Source organism: Pyxicephalus adspersus, chromosome 1, assembly GCF_032062135.1.
Source record: "Pyxicephalus adspersus chromosome 1, UCB_Pads_2.0, whole genome shotgun sequence".
NCBI classification, from domain to species: Eukaryota; Metazoa; Chordata; class Amphibia; order Anura; family Pyxicephalidae; genus Pyxicephalus; species Pyxicephalus adspersus.
Genome location: NC_092858.1, coordinates 39,075,942 through 39,100,886, shown reverse-complemented (window position 1 = coordinate 39,100,886; position 24,945 = coordinate 39,075,942). Strand labels below are relative to the sequence as shown.

Here is a 24,945-nt window from a genome sequence, read left to right as displayed (position 1 = left end):
TTTTTATAGATAAAACTAAACATTTGTAGCATCTGTTTATGTTCTTGCAGCAATTCCTGGACTATTTGTTCTTGTGTAAACAGGCCACGTAAGTAAAAATCAAAGATAAATGAACACATAAAAGGAAAATAATCCTAAACCCTTTCATGCATATATTGTATACAGAGAATTTAGTTTGTGTGACTTAAGTAAGTCTGCAATAGCTTCACGTGAATCAGCACTGAATCCATGTGAGTGGCGGCTCAGAGACTTCAGCACTAAGCTAAGGGGACAGCTCCCATTGGAGGCGTTAGAAAAAAATGACATTCTCTGTTCTGCATTACATTGTGGGGAAAAGCAACTGAGGATTTAAGACAGATTCTTATACCAGTCTTGTGGCAGCTGCTGTGTTTAGCTGTGATTGTGCTGTGAGGTTTTATAGCTCTGAGCCCATTTTGGAGCCACTGGGTGCTTCAAATTAGGAATGCTTGTCACAGATTCTCTTAGGGGTAAAATGTGTATATAAAGTCTGTTAAAGCAAATGTGCTTTTTGTGAGATTTATCAAACATCATTAAGGATGTATGAAAGGGATTTTCTACTTCCTAAATACATTTATTTAATTCTTTCTAGAAACTATTCATAGTTAAAAGATATAGGTGGTAATTCCTGCAGACATGGGAATTCATTTCATTGTTCACCCACATCAGCCATCTACTTTTTTTGTGTCTTCTTTGTCAAATGGCTATGGATAACTTGGGGCTGACATGTTGTGGATTATGGCTATTCAAAGACTTCAGATTCCCAAGAAAGTTTTACAGTCACATGAACATAATGTTTTATTTGTAGGACAAGAAGCAAGAAAAGGAAGCTTTTGTTGCAGTTGTAGGTTGCTTTTTACGCAAAATTAACATTGTTAATACTTTTTGCATCTCCATTCTCTTTCATACGTTCTTTTCTACATGCACTTACTCCAGTCTAACCTGCACGTTATTGTTCTGGACTAGCCATCTTAGTGTCTCAGCAAAGCCACTTTTAGCCTCAATCAGAGGTACAAGTGGCCTGTAACACAGGGTGCTGCACTTTGAAAACAGTTGGTACCCCAAAACAGGAGGTTCCTAAACAAAGATTCCCATGGCAGTATTACTAGGACTTTTTGTAATGAAGAAGTGGATTAAAAAAGACTAAATATAACTTTGGAAAATACATTAACTTGTTACAGCTTATGCAACATATTTAGTGGTTATATATGGACACATCTGTATACTTAATATCAATGCTGGGAGTCACTTCAAAGTCAAATCTAATTCTGCCAGATCATAAAGCTTATACACTATACAAGCTAATTCTACAATCTACCAACAAATGTATAAGTATGTAAGGGTTTGCACAAATGGAAATTGGAAATAAGATTGTACAAAATATTTTAACATGCATGATCAAGCTGACAAATCCAAACAGTAGTAATCAGGGTGCAGTTCCAAGGCCAAAGGTAAAAAAAAGGTCAATTGGTGTGCAATTTGTCTTGTATTTTACCTTACCTAAGCATAAACTTATGAATTACATTATGGCGATTTTGCAGTACATTATTACAGTTTTTGACATATGGAGGAATAAATAAATCTGCAGTGCCATGCAAACCTCATGGCACTTGAACCTGTACAATAATATCACATACTTAACGGGACAGAAATTAGATGCTTGTTATGGCCATGCTAGAAATGTGAGATAGTGTTAATGATATCAAATCCTGTCGTGAAAAAATCTGCTTTAAAGCATATGCACAGCTACTCCAATAAGGTGTGATTAACATTGCTGATGTTCAATTATGCTTTGAATAGTATTTATTGTCTGTAAATCCCAGGACAGTGGTTCACAATCATTATCAATCAAGAACATCTTATCAAATTGTATAAAAATATAGATTTTTTTAATGAAAACAATGTAGCAAATTAAATTCTTATATGCCTTTAAAAAATATTTAGTTGGGCACATTATATGATGCTGCTGAATTTGTCCTGACCATCCAAGTATTAAGGGTTTCTGGGCATAAAAGGGTTAAAAGTCAATTTAATATGTAATGTAGTAGAGTACTTACTGCAATAAAAGACATTGTTCTTCTGCAAAGGCTGGTCTACTAAGACTTGTTCCATACTATATAATATGCTCATGTCACAATTCATAATATTGTATCTAGGCGAAGGAAATTGTAGCTAAAATCTTTATATAGTAAAATGTAAACTACAGCAGTTTAATTGAAGCAAAGCAAATCAAAAGTGACAATGTTCTTTATAACCTGATTAACCTTGAACAAGTTACTTCAAACCTCTTGCTGCTTGTAGAATACAGAGTCACTAGGGAAATGATTCATTTTAAATAGGTTGCTTACTAGCACTGTTCCTGCTACATCAGAGAATACATTGAAGTATAAATGGCAAACACATGATTGCCAAGGCAAAAGACAAAGTCAATAAAATGTGCAGTAAATTAAAGGTTACCATGTCTCCAGGTGTATCAAACCTGCAAATTTACGTTTCAGTAAACTTAGACCAAAGATGAAAAATCCTTATGTTTAATACCAGAACAGGAGCTCTGTGCTAATTTTTTTTCTCTTAGTTATCACAGCTATATTAGAGTCTCATAATGTTCCACTTTGCTCTGAATAAGAATGTATGACAAATATATATATATATATATATATATACATATAAGTGTATGTATATCCAAACATTTTTTTAGGTTATGGAAAAAAATAGGAAATAGTTCATTTTTTTTTCATCAAATGAGTTCATTTTTTCTGTCTGCTCAACTGGGAAGAATTCCCTTAACCTTCTGTCCTGGAGATGCACAGAAAGCAACAAACAATCTCTAAAAAGTAGAGTTAATTCTTTCTTTGGAGCTGTAATTACAGCTGTAATGAAAACAGGTGTCCAGACTGGAATATTTTTCTAACTTTCTATTCTAGTGAATGCTGTAAAATGTTGGATTTCCCTTCACATTCTGTCCCAGTGACAATGGTCAAATGACAAACGGGGGAATCTACCTGCCAGGCCAAAAGCAATAAAAAAATAGAAATAATCTTTCCCACTTTATCTAAAGCTTAAAACAACATTTTCAATAAGTACATTTTAAACACATTTCACTAATAAAACCATAAAGGCCTGTAGGACACATACAGGCTTCCTGGAGCACGTGTCAGTTAAAGGAACACATACTTTATTAATTTGATCATTTCCTAATGTCCAGCTGTCCTCTTGATTATATGCTTGTTTTAGAAATTTATTGTGATAATCCTGTATACATAATGCAAGTACAGAGAGCCAGGAGTGACCGTGTACAAACACTAGTGTTGCCACTTTTCTGTGTAAAATAAAACATCCAGCCTTTAGTCCTTTTTCTATAGATAACAGTTTTAACCGGCCAGGTCAGTAAAATACAAGCTTGGTGGCAACCCTAACATGCATCCCCCCACTGCAAACACAGCACTGCTCCCTTTGGGAATGGAATAAAGCTACTATTTAGGCTGTGGAAACTTTGTTAAAAGGCTGTTGGACAGACAGGCATCAGATTCAGTCTGGTTGGGTCTATTGTGCCTTACCAGGGATGGTCACTCTGGCCACCATTCCTTGTTGCTCCTCAGAAAGACAGCACTAGAGAAAAGTCTACAAGTAAAGTTGCATTTTTATAGCTTTTGGTGCCTTGTGGACCAGTAAAAGGGCACTGAAATCCCTGAGATAGAAATGTGTGACTTGACATAACACTATCAGTTTTTCACACTAAATACAGCCAGTAATACATTTGCTGCTGCTACAGCTCTCTGCTGCAAAGTTACTGGCGTGACATTGACCTAATATTGTAAGTAAACCCACCAAATACTATGATAACATTTTCTAATGCTGCTACTAAACAAAAAAAGGGGAAAACGTGGACTAGAAATCACAATATATGCTTAGAAAATCTTGCTTAGATAAATGCCATAGAACTGCAATACCTGTCATTCCTATTTAATTACTGGCCCATTATAGTAATTACAAATCAATTATTAGAAGACAGTATGGTCAAAAGTGCAGCTGCAAGACCACAGAGAATCTATTTGCATTATCTGTCTTACTGTCTACCTTACTGAAGACATTTTTTTGTCTAAATGGATATTTATTAATCACCTTCTTATTTTTTAATTAAGCATTTTTAACAACTATATTCGCAAAGACAATTAAGCACCACAAAGGAAACTGTGTGAAGCTCCACCGGGATCTTTTTAAATCCCCACTGCTGTTACTTTGCTTCTATGCGAGCAACAATTTTTAATAATCTGCTCTGATTGCTGTGACAGTAACATTCAATTTTTAAAGAAAAGTAAGATTAAAGAGACACATAGCACATGCGCAGTGCACATAGTGTCCTACATTTTGATGACTCAAACTCAAGTGTGTTATGTAGGTCCAAAGTTCTAACTCACCTAAAGCCATTTTATTTTTTCTTTATGATATAAGGTATTTACATATGAAAACCTCAATGAAAAATCGTAAAAAAACAAAAGGTTTAATGATCATTGTAGGATATCGGATGTAGTCATTTACATTATTCCCTCATGCTACTGTTGCTAACTGTAAATCACTATCTGTTGGTATATATCACAAATATGCTGAACATTACAGAAATATTTATTCAAGTTTCAAGCTATATGTCTATCATTAGTGCCACATATAAAAAAACATAGATCTACAAAGTAGTAGAAGGGATGTGGTAAAGTGGATAGCATAGGCTTTCAATTAGAACTTTATTATGTGGATTAGAAATATATCAATCCTACAGTGGTAATACAAATTTATTCAATATCACCCATTTAGGATGTTTAAGGAATCTCTTACTGTGTAAGTACACACTCAAAAGATATACAGGCCTGGAACGAGAAAATTGAGGGAGCTTTGAGATAGGCCTGCATGACTGGAGGAACAGTGGAGCCGACAGGTTAGGGTAAATAAGTTATTGTGGGTTATTGAAGGGCCAGCTTGTGGATTGATGGAAGGGTCGAAGTAAGGGTGGGATGAAGGTAATAAAAGTTTAGGGGGAAGAGAGGTGATGGTAAAGTCTGGCCTGGGGTTTGGCGTTTTTCACAGGTTAGGGTTGGCAGCAGGTTGATGTTATTTGAGGTCCTCAAGGGCAGTGTTTCATTGTGTCGTTATCAATGGGGTTGAGGACCTATCTTTGGTGTGGAGTCTCCTGAATGTGTGAAAATTAGGTCAATTTAAATTTTAGTTTGGGATAGTCTGTGAATAGCTGTGATATGATTCCCGAGCTGGGTGGCAGGCAATATCATGGTGGCACAGATCCCAAGGAACTGGTAACCATGGAAGAGCTTTGGTCATTAAATTTGCTAGTTTGGTTGGGTATTTATTATGTTATTATTATGCATATAATTTTAAATGTTTTGATATTGTTAATAAGAATAATAAATATAGGCCTGAAGGCCATTTGACCAAAAGAGGGTATGTCTTGTCTTTAATAGGTTTGGGGGCAGGAAGGTTGACCAAAGTATTGATAGCCAGATTCTGTTATACTGATGTCAAGATATAAGTGTTCCTATGTTCAATCCATGGGGTGGGAATTATTTTATACAGTAATGCCTTCATAAAAAAATTCCAACTATGGATTATGTTATTTTCTTAATAATGAATGCAAGCGAAATGTAAAATAATTATTGGAGCAAATCATTTCAAAGTTTATCTGGTTTTATGGATGAAGGATTAGAAATAATGTGGCACATTAACAACCTTTGTCTTTTCCTCTGCTGGTGCTTAACATATAGGAAAACATATTTGCAACAAGACTAAACCTTTAATAAACCTAAGAACAGTAAGTTAAAGTACTACCATTTTAAAACAAGTAAAATGGATATGTAGGACTGTATCTACTGGATAAATAAAGTTTTTTGTCTTCTGCATTTATGGCCAAGTATTATTTCCATATGGCTGACAGCTAATCTTAAAAAAAATTGCAAGCATTTTTCTCTATTATTTTATTTAAAAATAGGAACATTTCCAATGCAATGTGTTCTAATTTTGAAAGACTTCGGGTGCTTGATATACACTTTAAATGTATTAAAAAAAACTAAGGTAAAACTTTTCTTTTCTGAAACTCAAATGAGTCATTATCTGGTACGGAGACAGCAGAGACTACATCTCTTCAATGTCTTCAAGAACAGTGTAATCTCTACAATTAATGCTGTCAAGTGTCTTCTTGTAATAATTATTCTTTAATTAGACCAATATGTGAAGATATTGTAGCAATAGTTGAAAAGTCTGACAGCTTAACATCCTGACATTGAAATTCACCTCCACAGACTTATGTTTTAGTCTGTTGCCCCATGCAGGGCAAATCTCACTTAACTGCTGCTCTTCTTTCACTCAAGAAGCAAAGAGAGAAAGCTGATATTGACAGTGCTGAGTGCCTATAATGCTGAGTGCCTATAAAGTCATTCTGGCCACCCAGTATGCATCCAACACAAGCATGGACAGGTGCTTTAAAGACTTAGGGTGGGATATGTAGGGTCAGTAAGGAGAAAGTGAAAATGTGCAATTTCTATCAAGTAAACTCTCTCTTTTACATTATGGGCAAAGTATAATATTCCAAATACTATTTTATTAGTAAGTGGGTTAAATGGTCAAACATATTTGTCTTATTTTACTTTAATATAAGTAAATGAACTGTAAAGCTTCCCTTGTGCAATATACATTATAACATACAATATATGACCATAAGTTTTTAGTAGATTATAAATTTTTTGTATCAAAAAATTTAGCATCTGTATCCCTTAATTAAACAGATAGCCTTTTACTTTTATTGTCAACCCTGCCTTACAAATAGCTAAATATAATTAGTTTTGTTGGAAATAGAAACATTTTCTTTGAAAGACATTTATATAAGAAGACAATTGCTCTGTGAAATGTGAAGGTTTTAGGTTAAATAAAACGTAGCTATGTTTTAACGGGTTGTTTGGTTGCTTCCTTTAGTGAAAGCAAGCCTGAACAATTCTGTATAAAAAATCAAAATAAGGTCAGTCCTATTCAAGCAAAATCAGTCAGTCATATATCAAGCAAATACTGACTTTTCCAAATCAAATGTTGAGCTTTGACCTGCTTCATAGTACCTCACTGTACTGGACCTGTAACTGGACTGTCTCTGTACTGGACCTATAATGTGATGGAAACCTCACTGAGCATTAGAAAGGCTGTAAAGAAATAAAAGTAAGGAAGAATTTCAATTTATATTTTAGCAGTATACTTCTTTATTATTCATTTATACTTGGGTCCATGTATATGTAGTTTTTGGTATTCTATACGTTTTACTAGTTTACGGATCTTGGGAAACATTGCCTGGATTTGCTTTATAGAACTATAGGTTTTCATCTGTAAGAATAAAATATGATCCACTGAGCAAAAGAAAAGACTGAAGAAATATTATTGATAATACCTGAAGTGTATTTGAAAATGCTTTGTTAACCATTTTACTTTATATAATAAACAAATGTAGTACGTATGTATACTTTTGTGTGTTATAAGAATAAAATTTACATTGCTTACTACAAATTATACAACATAAAATAAACCTATATGTGGGTAACACTAAGCAAACAATAAAATAAGCTACATAAAAAAGAAACTCCAGAAAGACATAATTTACAAGAACAGTTTTTGGGTGCTACCTAGAGACATGCTGAAGGTTCTTTAAAATCACCCTTTTCCCTCTGAATTCCTAAAAGTGCACCATAGCTGGGTCTATTAAAACTTTGACTCAGAGACACCAGCTTTAAAGCACATCTTCCAGGTCTTTGACTGTGTATTGCCATATTTGCCTTTGCATTGCAGCAAATACCATTTATTATTTATATACTACTGACAACTTTTTTTTTTATTGATATACTACTGACAAAATAATAGAGACAACTTTTTTCTAAATTTAGTTCTGTACATTACCATGATAATTTTAAATGAAACAACTCAGATGCAGCTGAACTGCAGACTTTCAGCTTTAATTCAGTGGATTGAACAAAAAGACTGCATAAAAATGTGAGGAACTAAAGTATTTTTTTAACATAATCACTTCATTTCAGGGGCTCAAAAGTAATAGGACAAATTAAAAAGCTGAAAATAAAATTTTCATTTCTGGACATCACCAGATGCTGGGTTTCCTCCTTTTTAATGCGCTGACTAACATGGCAGTCAGTAGATGAAAGTAACTTGGAAGGAAAAATTATTTCTGTCTTTCTGATCACTTCTGGCCTGACTGATCTCTTCTCCTTATCTGTAACATTCCCCCCCTCACATTATTTTTATAGCTACTCGGGCCAATAGGTTAAAAAAAATGCCATAGCCTTGGATAATTAACAGGTTCATGCGGACTGCAAGCAAGCCCTCTAACATTAATTGTAACCATGTGTTAGCCGAATCATGATGTTGACAATTTTCAATACTGATGTTTTTTAAGTGCCCCAAAATAGACTGTTGATTAATGAGTAATTGGGCTCCCTGATCTTAACAGAGTTGTATTTGCTGTAATTTTATGTGGAGTGCCTTGGTAAAGGAAGCACTGCTTGTTAAAACTGGGTAGATGGAGTTATCCAATATCCTGGATTAACCTTGCCATATTAGTATATTAATCTTAAAAAAAATCTTTTAGCAAATGTTTTTTTTTTTTTACATATATAGTTTGCAATCATATACGTTCATATTTCATCTTGAGAGATCCATCTTGTTTCAATGGTAAATAAAACAAAACATTATTCAGTATTGATTGAAAGAGATTTTTTGTACCCAAAATGAAAAAGTAATTTGGTAATGCAGACATGCCTCAATGATTTAGGTCGATGGTGCTTCACTGGTAGTTCTGTTTTACGGCACTTTACCTTTATGTAACTTCTTTCTTGCTTTTTTATTTTGTTCAGAACATGAGAAGACCTAGTAACCTAAATTAAAGTTTCAGTAGATTTTCCCCTTTATTAACCCCACCTTAATATGAAAAACATTCAGTGTATTTTAAACACAAATGCTTACTGCAGTGTACATTTTCTGAAATAAAATACAGACAATTATTATCAAAAGGCACAAGATCCATACTTTATGATGGTTTGTGCAGGAAGTATAACGTTTTTCATGCTGAAAGCCTACGCAGCTGTAATTAATTCACTTTTAGAATTCCTTAATGTTTGGAGCAAGAGATTTTCTTTTGTGGTTTTGAAAAAAATACTTTTTCCTGCTGACAATATACAATGCTTTCTGCCACTTTAAGCATCAGCATAAAGAGAACACAGCAGAGTGAGTGAGTGGGTGGCTCATGTAGAAAAGAGAGAAATGAATAAACTAGACAGCACAGATTTCTGTTCCTCAAGAAGGCTCAATGTTCCTGCATAATGCTGCAGTTATGGAATCTGAACTAAAGTAGGACTGCACTCAACAGATCTGAGTGGACAAAGGTTTGGTGTCTGTTGGGTCTAATAGACTAACCTCCACCTTGGGAGCCTCTGCGGTACAGACTTTGTTCATATTTCCCCTTTAAATACTGCTACTAGTATACATATAAAGTTTTTCTTTTGTTTATGGATACAGTGAAAAAGTTAAAGTTTGAAATCAATTGACCTTCACTTTCTGTCCCAAACACAGCACAGAAAGTAAAAGAAAAACCCTCAAAAATGAGAGGAAATTCCCTCTAATCAGCAGTATTATTAGAGTGATCACTAGGCTGACTTTGTGCTCACTGACCAAACCTTGTTCACCAATGCTCCATCTCTGCCCTGTCTTTTTCCTTTCCTCATTGCTGTTGCTTGGATCCACTGTTTTTAAAATTCCTGTATGTATTCAGATATTTGTCAGTTTTCTAAGATGCCTGTAAACTGTGGTGTGCTGTTTATTACTGACCTCCGTAACTTTTTTGTTACACACTGCTGACCTCTGTAGTTTACATTACATACTACTGACCCCTGCACCCCACACTGCATACTACTGATGTAAGGCCCTGGTACATTGCCAGTGCTTACCAGGCCCCAATCACCCAATGTAATTCTGCACCTTCCACCTATAGCAAGCCCTGCCCAGGTTCGGAGACTAGCTGCGTTGCCCCGGAATATGGTTTACCCCAGGACTTCTGTGTGCAAGGGATGGCATCTGTGAACAAGGATTTACTGAGCTGTACATGCACTAGATTCCTGCCTACAAAAATAAACTTACTGCTTATGACAGGTTACAAAATACTATAAGACTCAGCGTAGCATGGTCCATACAACAGCTAATAAGTAAGGTTAGATACTATCATTTTTATGGTAGTATATATTTCTATATAGTAAGTTATAACTGTGAAAAAAACATAAAGAAAACACTTTGGAGAATTAAATTGATGGGTGCAATGAACTGGCAACATTTGAATTTGATTTGGCATCGCTTGTGCTATCAATAACCTGTCCGTAAAATGTATCAATACATTTGTACCACTTTTACTGATGGGCAACTTGGCGATGTCTGACATCTCTTACTCCTAAAATGTATACTTAAGACAAAACCTTTATTTTGGCTTTGGATAGAGTAGGGCAGGATTGAAACATCATGGCAGGCGATTTAAGTAACTATCCAAAACTAAAAGTATAAAACAGTCTACATGGTACAATGATTAATATTAAATTACAGTAGTTTCACGAGATAGTTATACATGTTTTCTGAAGATCTTGTCCCCCCTTTGTCAGTGGGCATGATTTATTAAAGCTCTCTAAGGCTGAAGAGGATACCTTTTCATCAGTGAAGCTGGGTAATCCAGCAAACCTGGAATGGATTTCCTAAAATTATTTTGCTATTTGTTAGCAAATGTTTTTAATCCTGGACCAGATCCATCCCAGGTTTGCTGGATCGCCCAGCTTGATGAAAGGGTATCCTCCCCAGGCTTGGAGAGCTTTAATAAATCAGGACCAGTATTCCTAAACCAATGTAATCTCTAACAGATGATTATCTATATCATTCTACATGTTCAGACCAAGGATGATCACCCTATTTAGGTCAACATTTGTGGTTCCTCTAGTTAGTAAAGCATATGGTATGCTCCCCTCTTTATGTTTAACTATAACAAATAGATTAACTATAACTTGTTTCCAGTTCTTAAGCTCAATTTCAGGACTGTTTTGTTTACATTTTTAAATAACTGTCCGATGGTTTATGAACTTTTAGCTAAACAAACCCACTGTTTATTATAATGACTAAAAAACTGCATTTACCTTAGTAATTGAGCTGATAAGCTTGTTGAAATGGAACTGCTCATCATGAGGGTTAAAAATAGTTGAGATGCATCATCATGTATGTACAATAGGCACCTAATCCTTACTATCTCCAATGTATCCTGATTTCCTCACCAAGTACTCAGAATTTAGAAAGGAAGAGTGGGTGGATACTGAGACATTCATTATATTGGATGTCATTCTGCAAGTTTAGCCAAAGTTGTGTAGAAAAACCAAAATCATTTTTTTTTTGACAGTTTTTATATATGACAATTTCTGTGATGTTATATAATCCTTCAGAGTGACCATACAAATGGAAATTCATTTAAAATGAAAGCAGAAAATAATATCTATTGGGCCAGATGGCAGAAGTAAACATAATATTCAAATTACTTGTGGGCAAAGAAATATATGAACACATTTTGATACTTCATTTATGTGCATCTATATGGCTCAAATCTTTTTATGGCACTCCTATGAATAAACCATGACATAGTCACACATCTTATTTTGGGTTAGGGCAGTCTGTGGAGGGACACTGCAATCTGAAGGGGCAGAAAATACTTTTTGGAATACTTAGTCCCTAAATGACTCTCTGGTAGGCTGCTTTGTCTTTTTAAAATCGTACACAGTAACTGCCTATGCAAGCATTTTATTAATTGCTTTCATATGCATGCAATACAGGGGAAAAATATGCACTGCAAAGGCATTGATAAGAAATGCCTAACTTGAGGTGTCCTTTACACCCTAATCTTGGAAAAAGATAAAACAATCTGAAAGTTGCACTAGTACCCCCCACACAAAGAAAAATACATTTCAACCAATGCATACTGAAATTTAAAAGTGGTAAAACCATACATTTAACTTATGAAAACCAATGCACCTACTTATTTGGATATCTAATTAAGGTTCACAAGACTAGTAAGCATATATTTTCTAAAAAAAAGGCCGACTGAATAAATTGCTTTTTACTAAATAACATTTTGCCTTCAACATTCAATGTAATGAAAAGAGTTTTTTGACCTAAAGAACAATTAGTAAATTATCACTAGAAAAGTACATGGATGGGTATTGTTAACTCACTTTCTGGTGCCTCTAATGCCAGATATGATCCAGTTACAAATCGATGAACCAAAGCAGATTTTGCACTTTTGATATTACCCAGAACTCCCTAAGAGAGAAGAAGAAAGCAGACAAAATTGAGATTTTTTGTATAATATATAGTAACATATTAATAATCTACAATAATTTATTCTGTGGAGGAGTATTAGTATAGGTCTATACTATATGAGGAGGAGCACACAACAGGGTAAAACTTAAAATTCCCAGCCATGGTGTAGTATTCACTGCTTTTGGACAAGCTTCAGGTTGCAAAGTAAGGAAAACATGACATGCTTTAGCTTTTCTTTGTTTTAATTTAAATACAATGCAACACTGGGAAATTTAGTTTGAACACAGGGTAACATAGTAGTTTGTGATGAAACTAAAGCAAAGGAACGCTATAGCAAATATGGATATAGCCCACCCAGATGCTTTTAATAAAGCTATGCAAGTGTGCTGAAATTTGAAATCAGTGGAGACTAGGCTTTTGAGCACTTAAAAAAAAAATATACAAAACAGATTATACCAGGAAAACATACAAGAAAACTGGTATAGAGTGCAGGCATGACTACATGTACCTGTAGCAACTCTCATTGCCAAATGTTGGGTAGTTCTAAACAAGCAAAACCTTGTCAAATCTTTTTAGTGTAAAGGTTTGCCCATTTTTTGCATATTATTTTTAGCCAATGAAGCAAAAATTCTGAATGCTGAGACATGTGCAATGTGAAAGAATAGGAGAGATGGGAATGTCTCTACCTGGAACTTTTCCAAATGGCCAGCATTTAGGTATAGCAGAGGGTAGTGAAAGTTGCTGCTGGTATGTTCTGGCAACCCCAAGCACTTATACCTAATACTTTTTGGCTGCTCTCTGATCTGAACTGAATATAATGACTGATATCTTGTTCTGTAAATCCACAGAAGAAAACTATCAATATCACATTTTAAATTTACAAATGTGAACAAAACTATAATCTGCATACAAAACAACCACTGACCATCATGTCAACTACTAATTTTGTTACCAGGTATGCATATATGCATAAATAAGCCTTTAAAGCATACTTAAGGTGATAAAATGACTTACGGCCCACTTTGGCCACATTTTACCCTCTACCAGTTAAAGCTATAAAATCCATTATATACTTACCTTCTTTATGTAGCGACTGTGTTTCTGTGTTTCTCAAACTTTTTACCATAGGGGAATCCCCTGGAATAGCTTTCAGGTCTTCAGGGAATTCCTTTTTAATTACTATATCCACAGCTCACAGTACATTAGTGTGGTGATTAGTAAGAAGAATTTATCTTACATTGTTGACCAGTGGGAAGGCTGCCACCCTTACATATAGCCAAAAAGATCAATAGTGTCCTTCATACTGACCGGAAAGTCACAAACTGCTCATTGCAACCCCTAGCAAACTCTGGAGGAACCCTGATTGAGAAATACTGCCCTAAATACATAGACACTCTCCTGTCCCATCCTTTGACTGGACACTGACAAGAAAGCAGCAGACTAATGAACTTGTATCACTTATGTCACTCTGTTAACTCTTTCATCCCTTGCTAGTACATTTCTTGTACTTACTATTTACTTGCTGGAACACAACTGTTCAACCCCTTTTGTGGTTTCTTCCTCTTCTGTACTCTGTATTATAAATTGCTAGGCTGATACAAGCTCAAAGTTCAGGTATTTATATCAGTTGCTTTCAAAAGTAAATTTAATGAAAGTGAGATGTATAATTCCCATGTCTGTTATATCTACCTGAAGTTAAGTTTTAATGCTAAACTCCAGTGCAAACTTTTTATTTTGTAGTATAACTGAAAACAGTTTTAATAGATTAAGTCATCCAGGTACAAATACAGACAGTCGAGAACCTTTGGAAATTTGATTTAAAGATGTTAATTTAAAAATGTTGTGTATAGCATAATACAGGTAGTTTTATTTCCAGAAGCATTGTTATTTGCAGGGGGTACAGAATCAGACATTCCTTGGGTTTAAATGGATCAATTTATTGTAATGGGCTAGGAACCTCCAATAAATTACTGCTTTAAGTGGTTAACTTTTTTCCATAACGTGGAAAACATTTAAAACAGATTTACATGTTATTTATCCTTTACTGACTATTAAGGGACTGGGACTACAGCAGCTTTGAATGTTATTTTAAGAAGTACACCAAATACAATGCTTGATGAAGCCAGCTAAGCAAGAACTCTAGTCTATGGGCCACAATACAGCAGCTCCCATGCAGCTTTAATTAAATCTGAATACACTGTTGTACTCCAAAACTACTTCCATTATTTATGTATCCCCTATATTTGTGGGAAATATAAAGGCTGCTATTGCTGGCCACATTTTGAAAATACTAGTTATTTGACTGTCTGTGGCTCTAATCATGTTTATTCAATGCCCTAGGAAAAGAATATAGATTGGAAAATTTCAAGTATATTTCAGAAAAAAACCTGCATTTGTGTTCCGGGTCACGGAGAAGAAAGTCAGCCTATAAGTAACTGCAGCCTTCATATTATAAAGGTTTCCTTCAAGCATACAAATTGGATGCACTTTTATTCTAACTTGACCCAGACCTGTGTTTATAATTGGTTCCAAAAAAGTGTATATGAAAAAAATGTAGCAGCCTATAAACAGTACACTTCTTCCCCCCCAAAAAATGTCCTTAAACTGTGGTAATGACATATGTCTGTGGTAGGGACATTAGATTGTAGGCCCATTTGAGAAACAGTTAGTGACTGAACTATGTAAAGCGCAGCGTATTAAATTTGGCGCTATATAAATACAAGTTATTATTAATGTTGGTAAAATTTACTCCCATTTCTTGTACTGGAGACATTGCAGTAAGTGAGAGGAACTCGCCTCTAAAATCTCGCTGTTTAGTTCATTGTCACTGAACTGCGTTTCAGATAAAGTTTCCCCACCTCCAGTTTCAGAAACATTTGTACAAAATTTTTCTCTTTCATGATCTATCATATAATGGTCACTAGGACAAGAAAGAGTAGATCTTCCCAATTATTTGACTAAAGTTCTACTATAATGCAACTTTGAATCCACTTATTTATCAAAAATCCTTATCCGACATCCCTAGCACTCTTACCGCTTATTCTATAATAACTTTTGACCATCTGGAAACTATCATTACTACCAAATCTTTAAAACTCTCTATATTTACAGAAAAGCCAACTGCTTTCTCTCCTTTGAATTTGATAAATATATTATCTTTTGTTTTGCATTCTTAATTCATTGAATGTTCATGGACATTCAGAATTTATGGAAAGTGCAGTTGTAGTGGTTAGTTATGAACGTCTTATTCATCTCCCCTTATTGATGGTCAGTACAATGTACAAAATGGTGTAGTCTTCCACTAGTTAATACATTGATGGCAGTGTAATTATAATCAGTGTCAATATAAACTAATTATCTCATTATTCTCTTTACAGTTGGGATGATTTAATCAAACGTGACAAATTAGAGAAGTTTAATTTCCAAACTAATTAATTAGCCAGCAGTGTGACCAGTTCAACTGTTTTAATTGGCACTTGATGGAAAACAAGCCATATTTTGTTTGGGATTTTAAAAAAGAAATGTACCACTTTTGTAGGGAAATCATATTTAGCACTTTTAAAGAGATTAGACTTTTTTCAATTCTTCATTTTTAAGGTTTTCCTAATGCATTTATTTTATTCTTTCTGAGAGAAAACAGTCTATGAATAGACTTCTAAAATGGCCAAGGAAATGAAATGTTTTTATAGGGACTATTTATTTATTTACAGATGTCAAAATAACACCCTGAAATATTACTATTTGTCTGTAATTATTTCTCCCATACACACAGTGTGCTTTCTGGTACATGGGGGTGCCTACACACTCTTGTGTCCATTGTCTTGTACTTGTATATTTGCAGGGACGTCATCTAATGCACTGCTGTTCTTAGGGAATTTGGAGTGAGGTGTGGTGATGTAACTCTGCTGTCCACTGGTCTCCTTACTGGAGATTCCAATATGAGGAAGCAAAACATTCCATCTATCAAGATGGCCACCACAACAGAAAGACACAACGCAGAACAAGGCGCAGTAAGTCAAAAATGCAGAAAAATGAGCTACAGGAAAATCACAATCAACACTGGTATCTAGTCCTTCCCCCTCTATCTGACATTTTGGAGCACTGGGCATCAGAGTTGAGATGCTCTTTAACCTTTAGACTGCCAAAGATGTAAGGGTTACAACAGAAAAGAACTGCTTGAAGAAGGCCAGCTTGGTATCACTTACAGCTAAAGTAGGCTAGGTAGGTTTTCTAGTGCTTAGATTTAACACACAGGTCAGGGATAATGGTATTATGGTCTGGTATAGACACATGAGGGATCATCCTTATATACAACTGACCATTCCCCATATTCTGCTCTCCCAACAAAACCTTAAAATCTCTTTGTTTGCTTTTCAAGGATGGGGGGGTCAATATGCAATGTGAGAACATGCTGCACCAAAATGCATTTTTCCTGCATTGTCCTTTAGTTGTAACAGCATACCTTGCATTTCGTTGTGCACTTCCAGAAGAATATTTAAATGGTTAAATATCTAATGCCTGTGGACAAGTGCATTTTAAGCTCTTAATTCCCTTAAATCTTCTAATATATACCACCTATACATAGTTAATTCGTTTTCATATCGGGACAAAATAAAGACTTACTCTAACACTTTTTAAGCAGTTACAACAACAGGTTGTCTCTTTTGGATAAAAGGTATAACCATTATGAATAAAAAATGACAGTTGTCAAGTTTAGATAGTTTGTGGGGACATGGACAGTTTAGTCTATATTCAAATGTTAAAAATATAGATGCAAAAACTTTAAAAAAAAATTACAATACTAACATATTCATTACAGGTAATCCCATACAAGTATAAGATGTTGCAACAAAAGTACAATATTAAAAAAAAATCTAAAAAAAAAACTTCTATCCCAAAAAGTAAATTTGCAATCAGCCTTCTATAGTGTAAGTGCATGTATAGACAAGCATGACCTCATAACTTACCACACGTATTTCTGGTACTGTGCGACTGAGGGTCCATTCCTGGCTATTGATTACACATTCTGAAAAACAAAATATAATAGTTTCATAAATTTCATTAATCTAATTTGTGATATTTTAGACAATGATGCAACTGTTCATATGTACATATGTAAATGTTCAATGCAGTTCCACTTGCTATTGAACCACCATAACTAAGAGTAATATCTGATGGGTGACTCTACTGTTAGGGACACATTGCCAGGTGAAAAGGTATAGGTGAACCTTCTACTCACCTCACTCCCTCATTGTCTCCAGATGCTGCAGAATCTCCATCTGCTAGAACAATTGGCTAGCAATAAGGAAGCAACGTCCTTGTCCCTGCTATCAAAGGAGTAATTCCATAGAGACTAGCAGGAACTATTTTAGCAATCCTGACCCTGGCTACAAATTGTCATAAATAGGATTGTCTGTGATTCTTATAGTGCCTAGCAGATGTATAAACAATGTACTATAGAACAAACATTAAAGTACCAGCATCTTAACTTGTGATATGTAGGAATGTGCATAAATGGTTTAGTCAAGAGATACAAATGGTATACTTAGATGACACAATAAACATAAATATTATTAGAATTCATGTAATATTCAGTCTGTGACCTGTTAAATCTCCAGCATCACATGAAACATTTTAATAGCTGCCTAATTAATGGAAAATAAAATATCTACTATGGAAAATCTTGGGAATGTCATTGCTAACCCCTCACTTATGAAAAAGCTTGTTTTTTGAATCTTTGGCTTCAAAAGGAAGCAAATGATAACAGAAAAGTCAGAACTCCTGCTCTATGTATTTATTTTGGGTCAGTAACTCCACAGTACAAAGTCCAGAAGAAAACCATAACAGTCAAACTAATCATTTTCAACAGGAGAGCGCTATAATGCAAATTCCAAGCTTCAGCAGTACAAGCTTCCTTTAAAGTGTACCTGCACCTTTGGTGACATAATAATAGGGCCAAAAAACAGCGTTCCTAAAGGTTTCACCAGAGATACTGAGGTGCCACTGGATGCTAATGATACATAGGAAACAGTAGGAATAGATAACTTTTAATGTGATCTTTAGTTATTTTCTCCTAAAATCCTTTTGGAAATTTGAACAACTGAAAATTTGATCTTCCTAATTCTTACAGCTGAATTTATAACATAATATGGAAAATTTGTGATCAACTCCACCAGTTGAATGAGACACAAGCACAGCAAGCTCTTAAACGTGTAATTGTGATACTGCTGGGCACTTTTTTACATAACGTCACTTTCACTATCTAAGAAGATGATTTCACTATTCACCAAAAGTGTCAGTACAAAAAAAATGACCAAACTTTGTTAAGATCAGTAAAAGAATGATTTTCAAATATTCTGGCTTTTCAGAAACAATGTGGTCTAGCTTTAGTCCTTTTTACAATCTTTTACTTAGCAATATAGCACTCAGACACATCGGCTATTTTAGTAAATGCTACAGTTACATTAGGTATTGGATATTTTTTCTTGGGCTGGGGATAAGTTTGTGTGTGTCTTTGCTAAATTATGAACGATAGGGGATACTCCACAAAACAGAATTATAGCCTAATTTGTTTATGTGGATAGTGATTGCTTTACTGTCATAAGTCAGTGGGATCAATCTATATTTCCTTTCTTCACTATTTGTACCTGTTAAGGTATTTTGTACTTTTGAGTTGGTTATGATGGCTAACTCGCTCCTAAAATACCTTTTGTGTGTTATTGTAGGCCACCAGTAAATGGTGCTGTGTCATAACATAATGTGTATAACAAATTTTTGTCTCATGTTTCTGATGACAAGATTTTGTTAAAGACTTTACATGAGGACACAGCGCCGTCTAGTGATATTACCCGGGTATAAACCAAGACCGGGTATAAACCATGTTTTTGATGGCAATAATTCTCATAATAATAATAATAATAATATTATTATTATTAATAATAATAATATTAATATCTAGATATGCTATCATAAAACACTGTACCTCATCAACATTTATGTATCTTAAATGCATCAAATTTAAACTGATAAACAGAACAGTAAATCGGGCCAATTAGTTTCTTAAAAAACACTCTTTATTAGAAACAATTTGCATTTGAAAAAATAGTTACTAGGTTTTCATCCCGTGTTGCATGTCATTGCTGCTGAACTTCAACAGCATCTTTGCAGCCCTAATTTATCTGTATGCAAAAAATCCAATGATGGTTGCAAACTATTTTCAGGATGGGTTTTAGAACTATAATAAGAGGACTGTGGCTGAATAATGTGGTTGAAACAGCCACTTGTAGTCTTCTTTGAATGTTTGTGTAATCAGTCATTAGAAACACTTTGCTTTAAAGCATAACTGTATTTGTTGCTGGGTAGCTTCTGCCATAATCAGCAAGTATGCGCAGCATAATTGCCACTTAATGGCACATACCTACCTGGTTTCAGATGCCCTGCAGCAATTATAGCTCCAGAATCTTTTAATTGCCATGTCCCAGGAAGACTACCAGGTCCATGGTGATTTTATTCAGCCATTGGATAGACACTGATATATCGCCTGCATGGGAGCATGTGAATTGCAGTATAGGGCTGAAACAGAAAGCCACCATAAGCCAGGCCTTTTTTACAAAACAGACTTTGCACGTCTCTTTTGTCAATTATCTCTGCCTCCTGATGACTTTGTTTTTTCAGTTTAGGTCTACTTAAATTTCACATGAGACTGGTTTTGCATGGGATTTAGGGTTGACAATTTTCATCCTACAGTTAATTATTTTTCTAATAAATATTTTCTTATTACCATGAAGAGGCTTTACACCAATCAGAGTTACTTATCTTTACAAATAATGAAGTGTGAGGAGTAAGGATGCAGAACAGGTGTTAGTGAAAGTTACCCGGGGATAGCTAGCATTAGTTAGTCACATCAAAAGCTGGGACATTTTTAGCAGTTGCTTTGTCTCCCAAATGTACAAGTCTTTGTATTCCTTACTGTACTGCATTACATACAGCAAATTTCTTCACTTGTGTTTGGCTTTTGTGTCTTTTGGAGGTACAAGCTTGTGTCTAAATGTGTTGCTGTGTGATATTTGTCCAACATTTCAGCTCCCTATGTGACTAAAAGTGCTAAGTTATGTGCCCAAAACTCATTTAAACTGCAAAAGCCATTTAGATGAGTGGTGAAACATATTCAGCACTACAGAACAAGTCTAATTGGATGTGACAGACTACCATTAGGTATTCAGAACATGAATTTCTCCACAGTGAGATGTGTATAAAATTCACATAGAAGAATGTGTTTTTGTGTGTTTACAATTAATTTCACAGGGGCCACTTAATGGTTATAAACATACATAGAAAAATGTTCCATATTTTAAAAACACACTAAGCTGCAGTACATAGATGAGATCTAAATGCTGGGTATGAATGGGATTTCTGCTTAACTGAAAAAAATGGCATAAAAACAGAAGAGAAAACAGAAAAGAAAAAACAATCTTATGTTTGTCTGCCTCTAATGAATTGCTGAGTGAGACGTAGAGATTGTCATATACTCTTTCAGATTGTTTTTTTCATCACTGACAAATAATATATTAGCATACAAAAAGAACATGTCAGCTTTTCTGCTTTGAACTCCAGACATGTAGCCTAGTACTCAATAAGAATGCATATATAGAAACTGTGCTAACAAAAATAAATGTGGTTGCTCAATCCATCATACTGGTTCAGATTCTGCTGTTAAATAAAACCAGCTCTATAAGAAATATTTTACTTAACCCTAAATATGAGACTCCATGGAAAAACTCCACATACATTATTAAGATCATTAAAAAAAACTGTGTCCTTAAATTACATTTTTTATACTTTACAGAACACAAAATATTAAATATTATGGTAATGTAAATCACTAAAAATCTCACTCCACCCTGTAGACTTTTCCCTCACAAATTGGAAGGTTGTACATATTTTGCTGTAATACAATATGATTACTGATGTTAACACAGATTGTAATGAGATTACTGATTTTAATGTAGAAATAAACTGAAGGAAATTCATCTATCCTCACTTCCTTTACACATCTTCACCCGGCATGCACACTGGAGTTAATCCATTACAATGAGCTAAACTAGTCCTTTTTTTTATACTTGCACCAATTATATCGAGACAAAGCATGAGGGTATCTGAACGTATTACATGGATGCAGTACATATGATTTATGTAAATTTTTACTGCCTTTCACTTTAACCACGCATATTAACTCCCTAAACTTTAAGCCATAAATTCTCAACATTTTTTAACATGAGGGAATCCCTTGAAATGACTTTCAGGGGAACATCTGCTATAATTACTACATATACTAATCATAGTACTTTAGCTTGGTGGTCCTTAGGAATAATGGGCCTGAATTATTAAAGCCCCCAAAGGCTAGAGAAGATACACTTTCAGCAATGAAGCTAAAGTAGGGTTGTCCAGCTGGAATGGATTCTTCAAAGTCATATGCTATTTGCTAGCAAATGTTTTGAATCCTGGAGCAGATCCATTCCAGGTTTGCTGGATCACCCAGCTTCACTGATAAAAGGCCCAATGCCTCTTATATTGCTGTCCAGTGGGAAAAATGCCACCCCTACAGCTGGCCAAAAAAATTTTCATTGGTATCAGTTAAACTGACCTGTGAGGCACAAATTGTTTATTGCTCAAGGAACCCCTCCCTAGCAGCCCCTGGAACAACCCGAGCTGAGAAACATTGATCTAAACTATCCCCTAACTCTTAACCAACACCCTCATTACCTATGTATTACCCACAATGCATACTTACTTTTTTTACAAGGAAAATAAATTATTATAGCGCAGTGCCAAATTGGATAACAAAGGAGTCACAGTGGAGTCATCACTTTTGGTGCCTTACAACGATGTATGATTTTACCATACCATAACTACAACTCAGTAGCAGCTAAAACAAATGTTAAATCACTGACTGTTAATCTTCAGCATCAGCTTAAAAAAAATGAATCCGTCTGGCACGTCCTGTAAATACAATTTTAACAAGTGATACCTTCTTGTTGCTGCTATGCTGCTCATAATACCAAAGATTTGCTCTAACCTATTGGTGTCGAGGTACCTGTCTGAATTTACCCTTGATCTTTATAAAGTTTATTTTGTTGCCTTGCTGAAGATCATTACCATTTTTAAAATCAGAGTAAAATGAATTCATAACATTACAAATTAATACAAAAGTAAACATATTTCAAACTGTACTTTTATCATTTTAAAGTTCTCCTTAAGCTCCACTCAAATGACTGGCTAAAAGGGTCTGACTGCAAGGAGCACTGAGAACTCATCCTAAAAAGAAAAAAAAACAATATGTATGTAAATATGTCAATTCAGCCAAGATTTAGCTGTTAGAGGATACAGTACTTACTATTGTGACTGCTGCACTTCTTTGATAATTGGCCACAGGGTGGCAGAATGAATCTAGGCTTTAATATGCATTAAATGAGCGACTCATAGGGATATGAATGGCTGTGCATGAAAATACAGCTTATCAATGCACAAAAAATGTATAAATACAGCAGCAGAGTGAATGACTTGATGAACACGGCTTAACAAGAAAGCATTTGATGACTTTTCATGATGCCATCTTTTAGAGGAAATAAAGGCATTATCAGAGAGAACACTGTGATCACTGTAAGAGTGAATAATTACCTTTCGTTATTTAGCATGGACACACCTAACATCCCAAATAGATTTGAGAATCGGGGAACATTCAAGATGACAGGCCATGTGTGTACTAAACCTGAAAAATTAAAATGATCCCCTTCTTCCTTACAAAAAGTTGTCTTTAATGTTTAAACATGCAAGGTTTGATAAGTAGGTATCACTGCCAATAATATAAGCAGCACTCAGGCCCTATGCAATTATATTAACTGTTTTTGGCATGAGGTTTTGTTAATGTCTGTGTCCATACATAAATGTCTTTGAATAAATTGCAGCCATGCTCTTCTGATTTAGCCTTCCCTGTGCATTTATCTTACTACAATACAATAATCTTTTTTATAATTTCAGGCAGGTTACTGGGAACGGTCTGACTTAACACTGCCTGTGTTCAACACTGGTGAGGGACAAAGGACTGAATGATGGGACAGAGATAACTGCTGACAGCATTGAACAGCACAGAAAATAGCAAGCTGCTCTTTTTAGAAATGCTGATAGCTGAAGATATATTTTCCTCTTTCCCACAACTAACTCATCCCATGAGATGTCGCTAAGTTAATATGTATATTTTATATTTTAGGTTGCAGCTTTCATTATACTGTTTGCATCTCTCTCTGCCTTGTTCATGTTATCAGCCTACTCCCTATCAGATAAGAAGACCCCAGTAAGGCCATCCATACCTAAGACATTTCACTGGGCTAAAATACTTTTACTTTTCATCATGCTCTAGCTTCCTCTTCTTTTTGTAACATACCAAAATCATGAATTGATTGTGGATATAAAGTCAATTCAGATCTTTGAAAAATGGGCGGCATGGCACTGCGCTGTGATTAGTTTTAAGCCAAGAGCAGGAACTCTACATTGCCGATTCCAGTTCATTGAAGACGTCATGGTAATCTGGCACATCCTAATAGGGGTTAGTTTGCACCAGACTGGAAGTTAGGATCTAGCAATAAATCAGAACAAAATTAAAATTTCAGATTGCGAAATAGAAAATGTTCGTTAAAATTTAGGAATATTATGTATTTTAGTTGAGTTCCCCTTAGGAAAACCAACTCTACTAAAAAAATGTATTTAGCATTCCACAATCAATTAATCATTATTGAGGTTTAAATGTCAGATTCCCTGTTTTATATATAGCTTTTTATACAGCTATCCCACAAATAGGCCTCTAAGTCATAAATTAGACTCATGTTAGACAAAACATTGCATGGGAGTAGTGACAGAACTAAGGACAGAAAAATAAAAAAACACAGAACAGGTCAACAATAGCCATTTTATATACGTTTGCAATTTTTCTGTAGTTACTCTTTTATGTAAAGGACACTTTGCGGCAGCTGACTAAAATCAAATAAATTTTGTTGAACAATTTGTACTGGTTATAAAAGCTGGAGATTAATTTCACGATGAATATGTATTATCACTGTTGGTGTGCACAACTCTTTCAAGAACCATTGTAAACAGTAGAGCGCTATGAAAAATGGCTGTCCCTAGGGATGCAGAGTCATTATGTTACTGTACAAGGACAGACCTCTGTGTAGACTAATGATACACATTATATATCACTGGAAAATACAGCTTCTGTCTCATTACATAAATGTTGCATGCGGTAATTAAAAGAGATCATTTGTTAAATAGTCTACATTTTAATTCTTATAATAACAATTGATAAATTGCTTGTTTTTTCAATAGAATTATCTAGCTCATTCTAGGTATATATTAGATAAAATTCTGCCCAACAAAACTATGTGCAAAGAACATGTTAGACCCAGAGTTTCTCTTGCTGTTCTCCTACTCAACAGGGACATAGACAACCACAATAAAACCCTCCTTCCCAAAGCAGTAATTTTCAACTTC

At 34.8% G+C, this 24,945-nt stretch overlaps 1 protein-coding gene across 4 annotated transcripts in view; it reads right to left on the bottom strand.

The window, feature by feature from the left end:
• Positions 1–24,945, bottom strand: part of AGAP2 (ArfGAP with GTPase domain, ankyrin repeat and PH domain 2) — a 158,505-nt gene that overhangs the window by 41,361 nt on the left and 92,199 nt on the right. For all 4 annotated transcript variants that reach the window (XM_072407173.1, XM_072407174.1, XM_072407171.1 and 1 more), the window contains exons 2-3: positions 17,370–17,428; positions 12,315–12,402 (exon numbers count right to left, since the gene is read on the bottom strand). In XM_072407173.1, the coding sequence (XP_072263274.1) occupies positions 12,315–12,402; positions 17,370–17,428 (147 nt within the window). The remainder of the gene's footprint in view (positions 1–12,314; positions 12,403–17,369; positions 17,429–24,945) is intronic.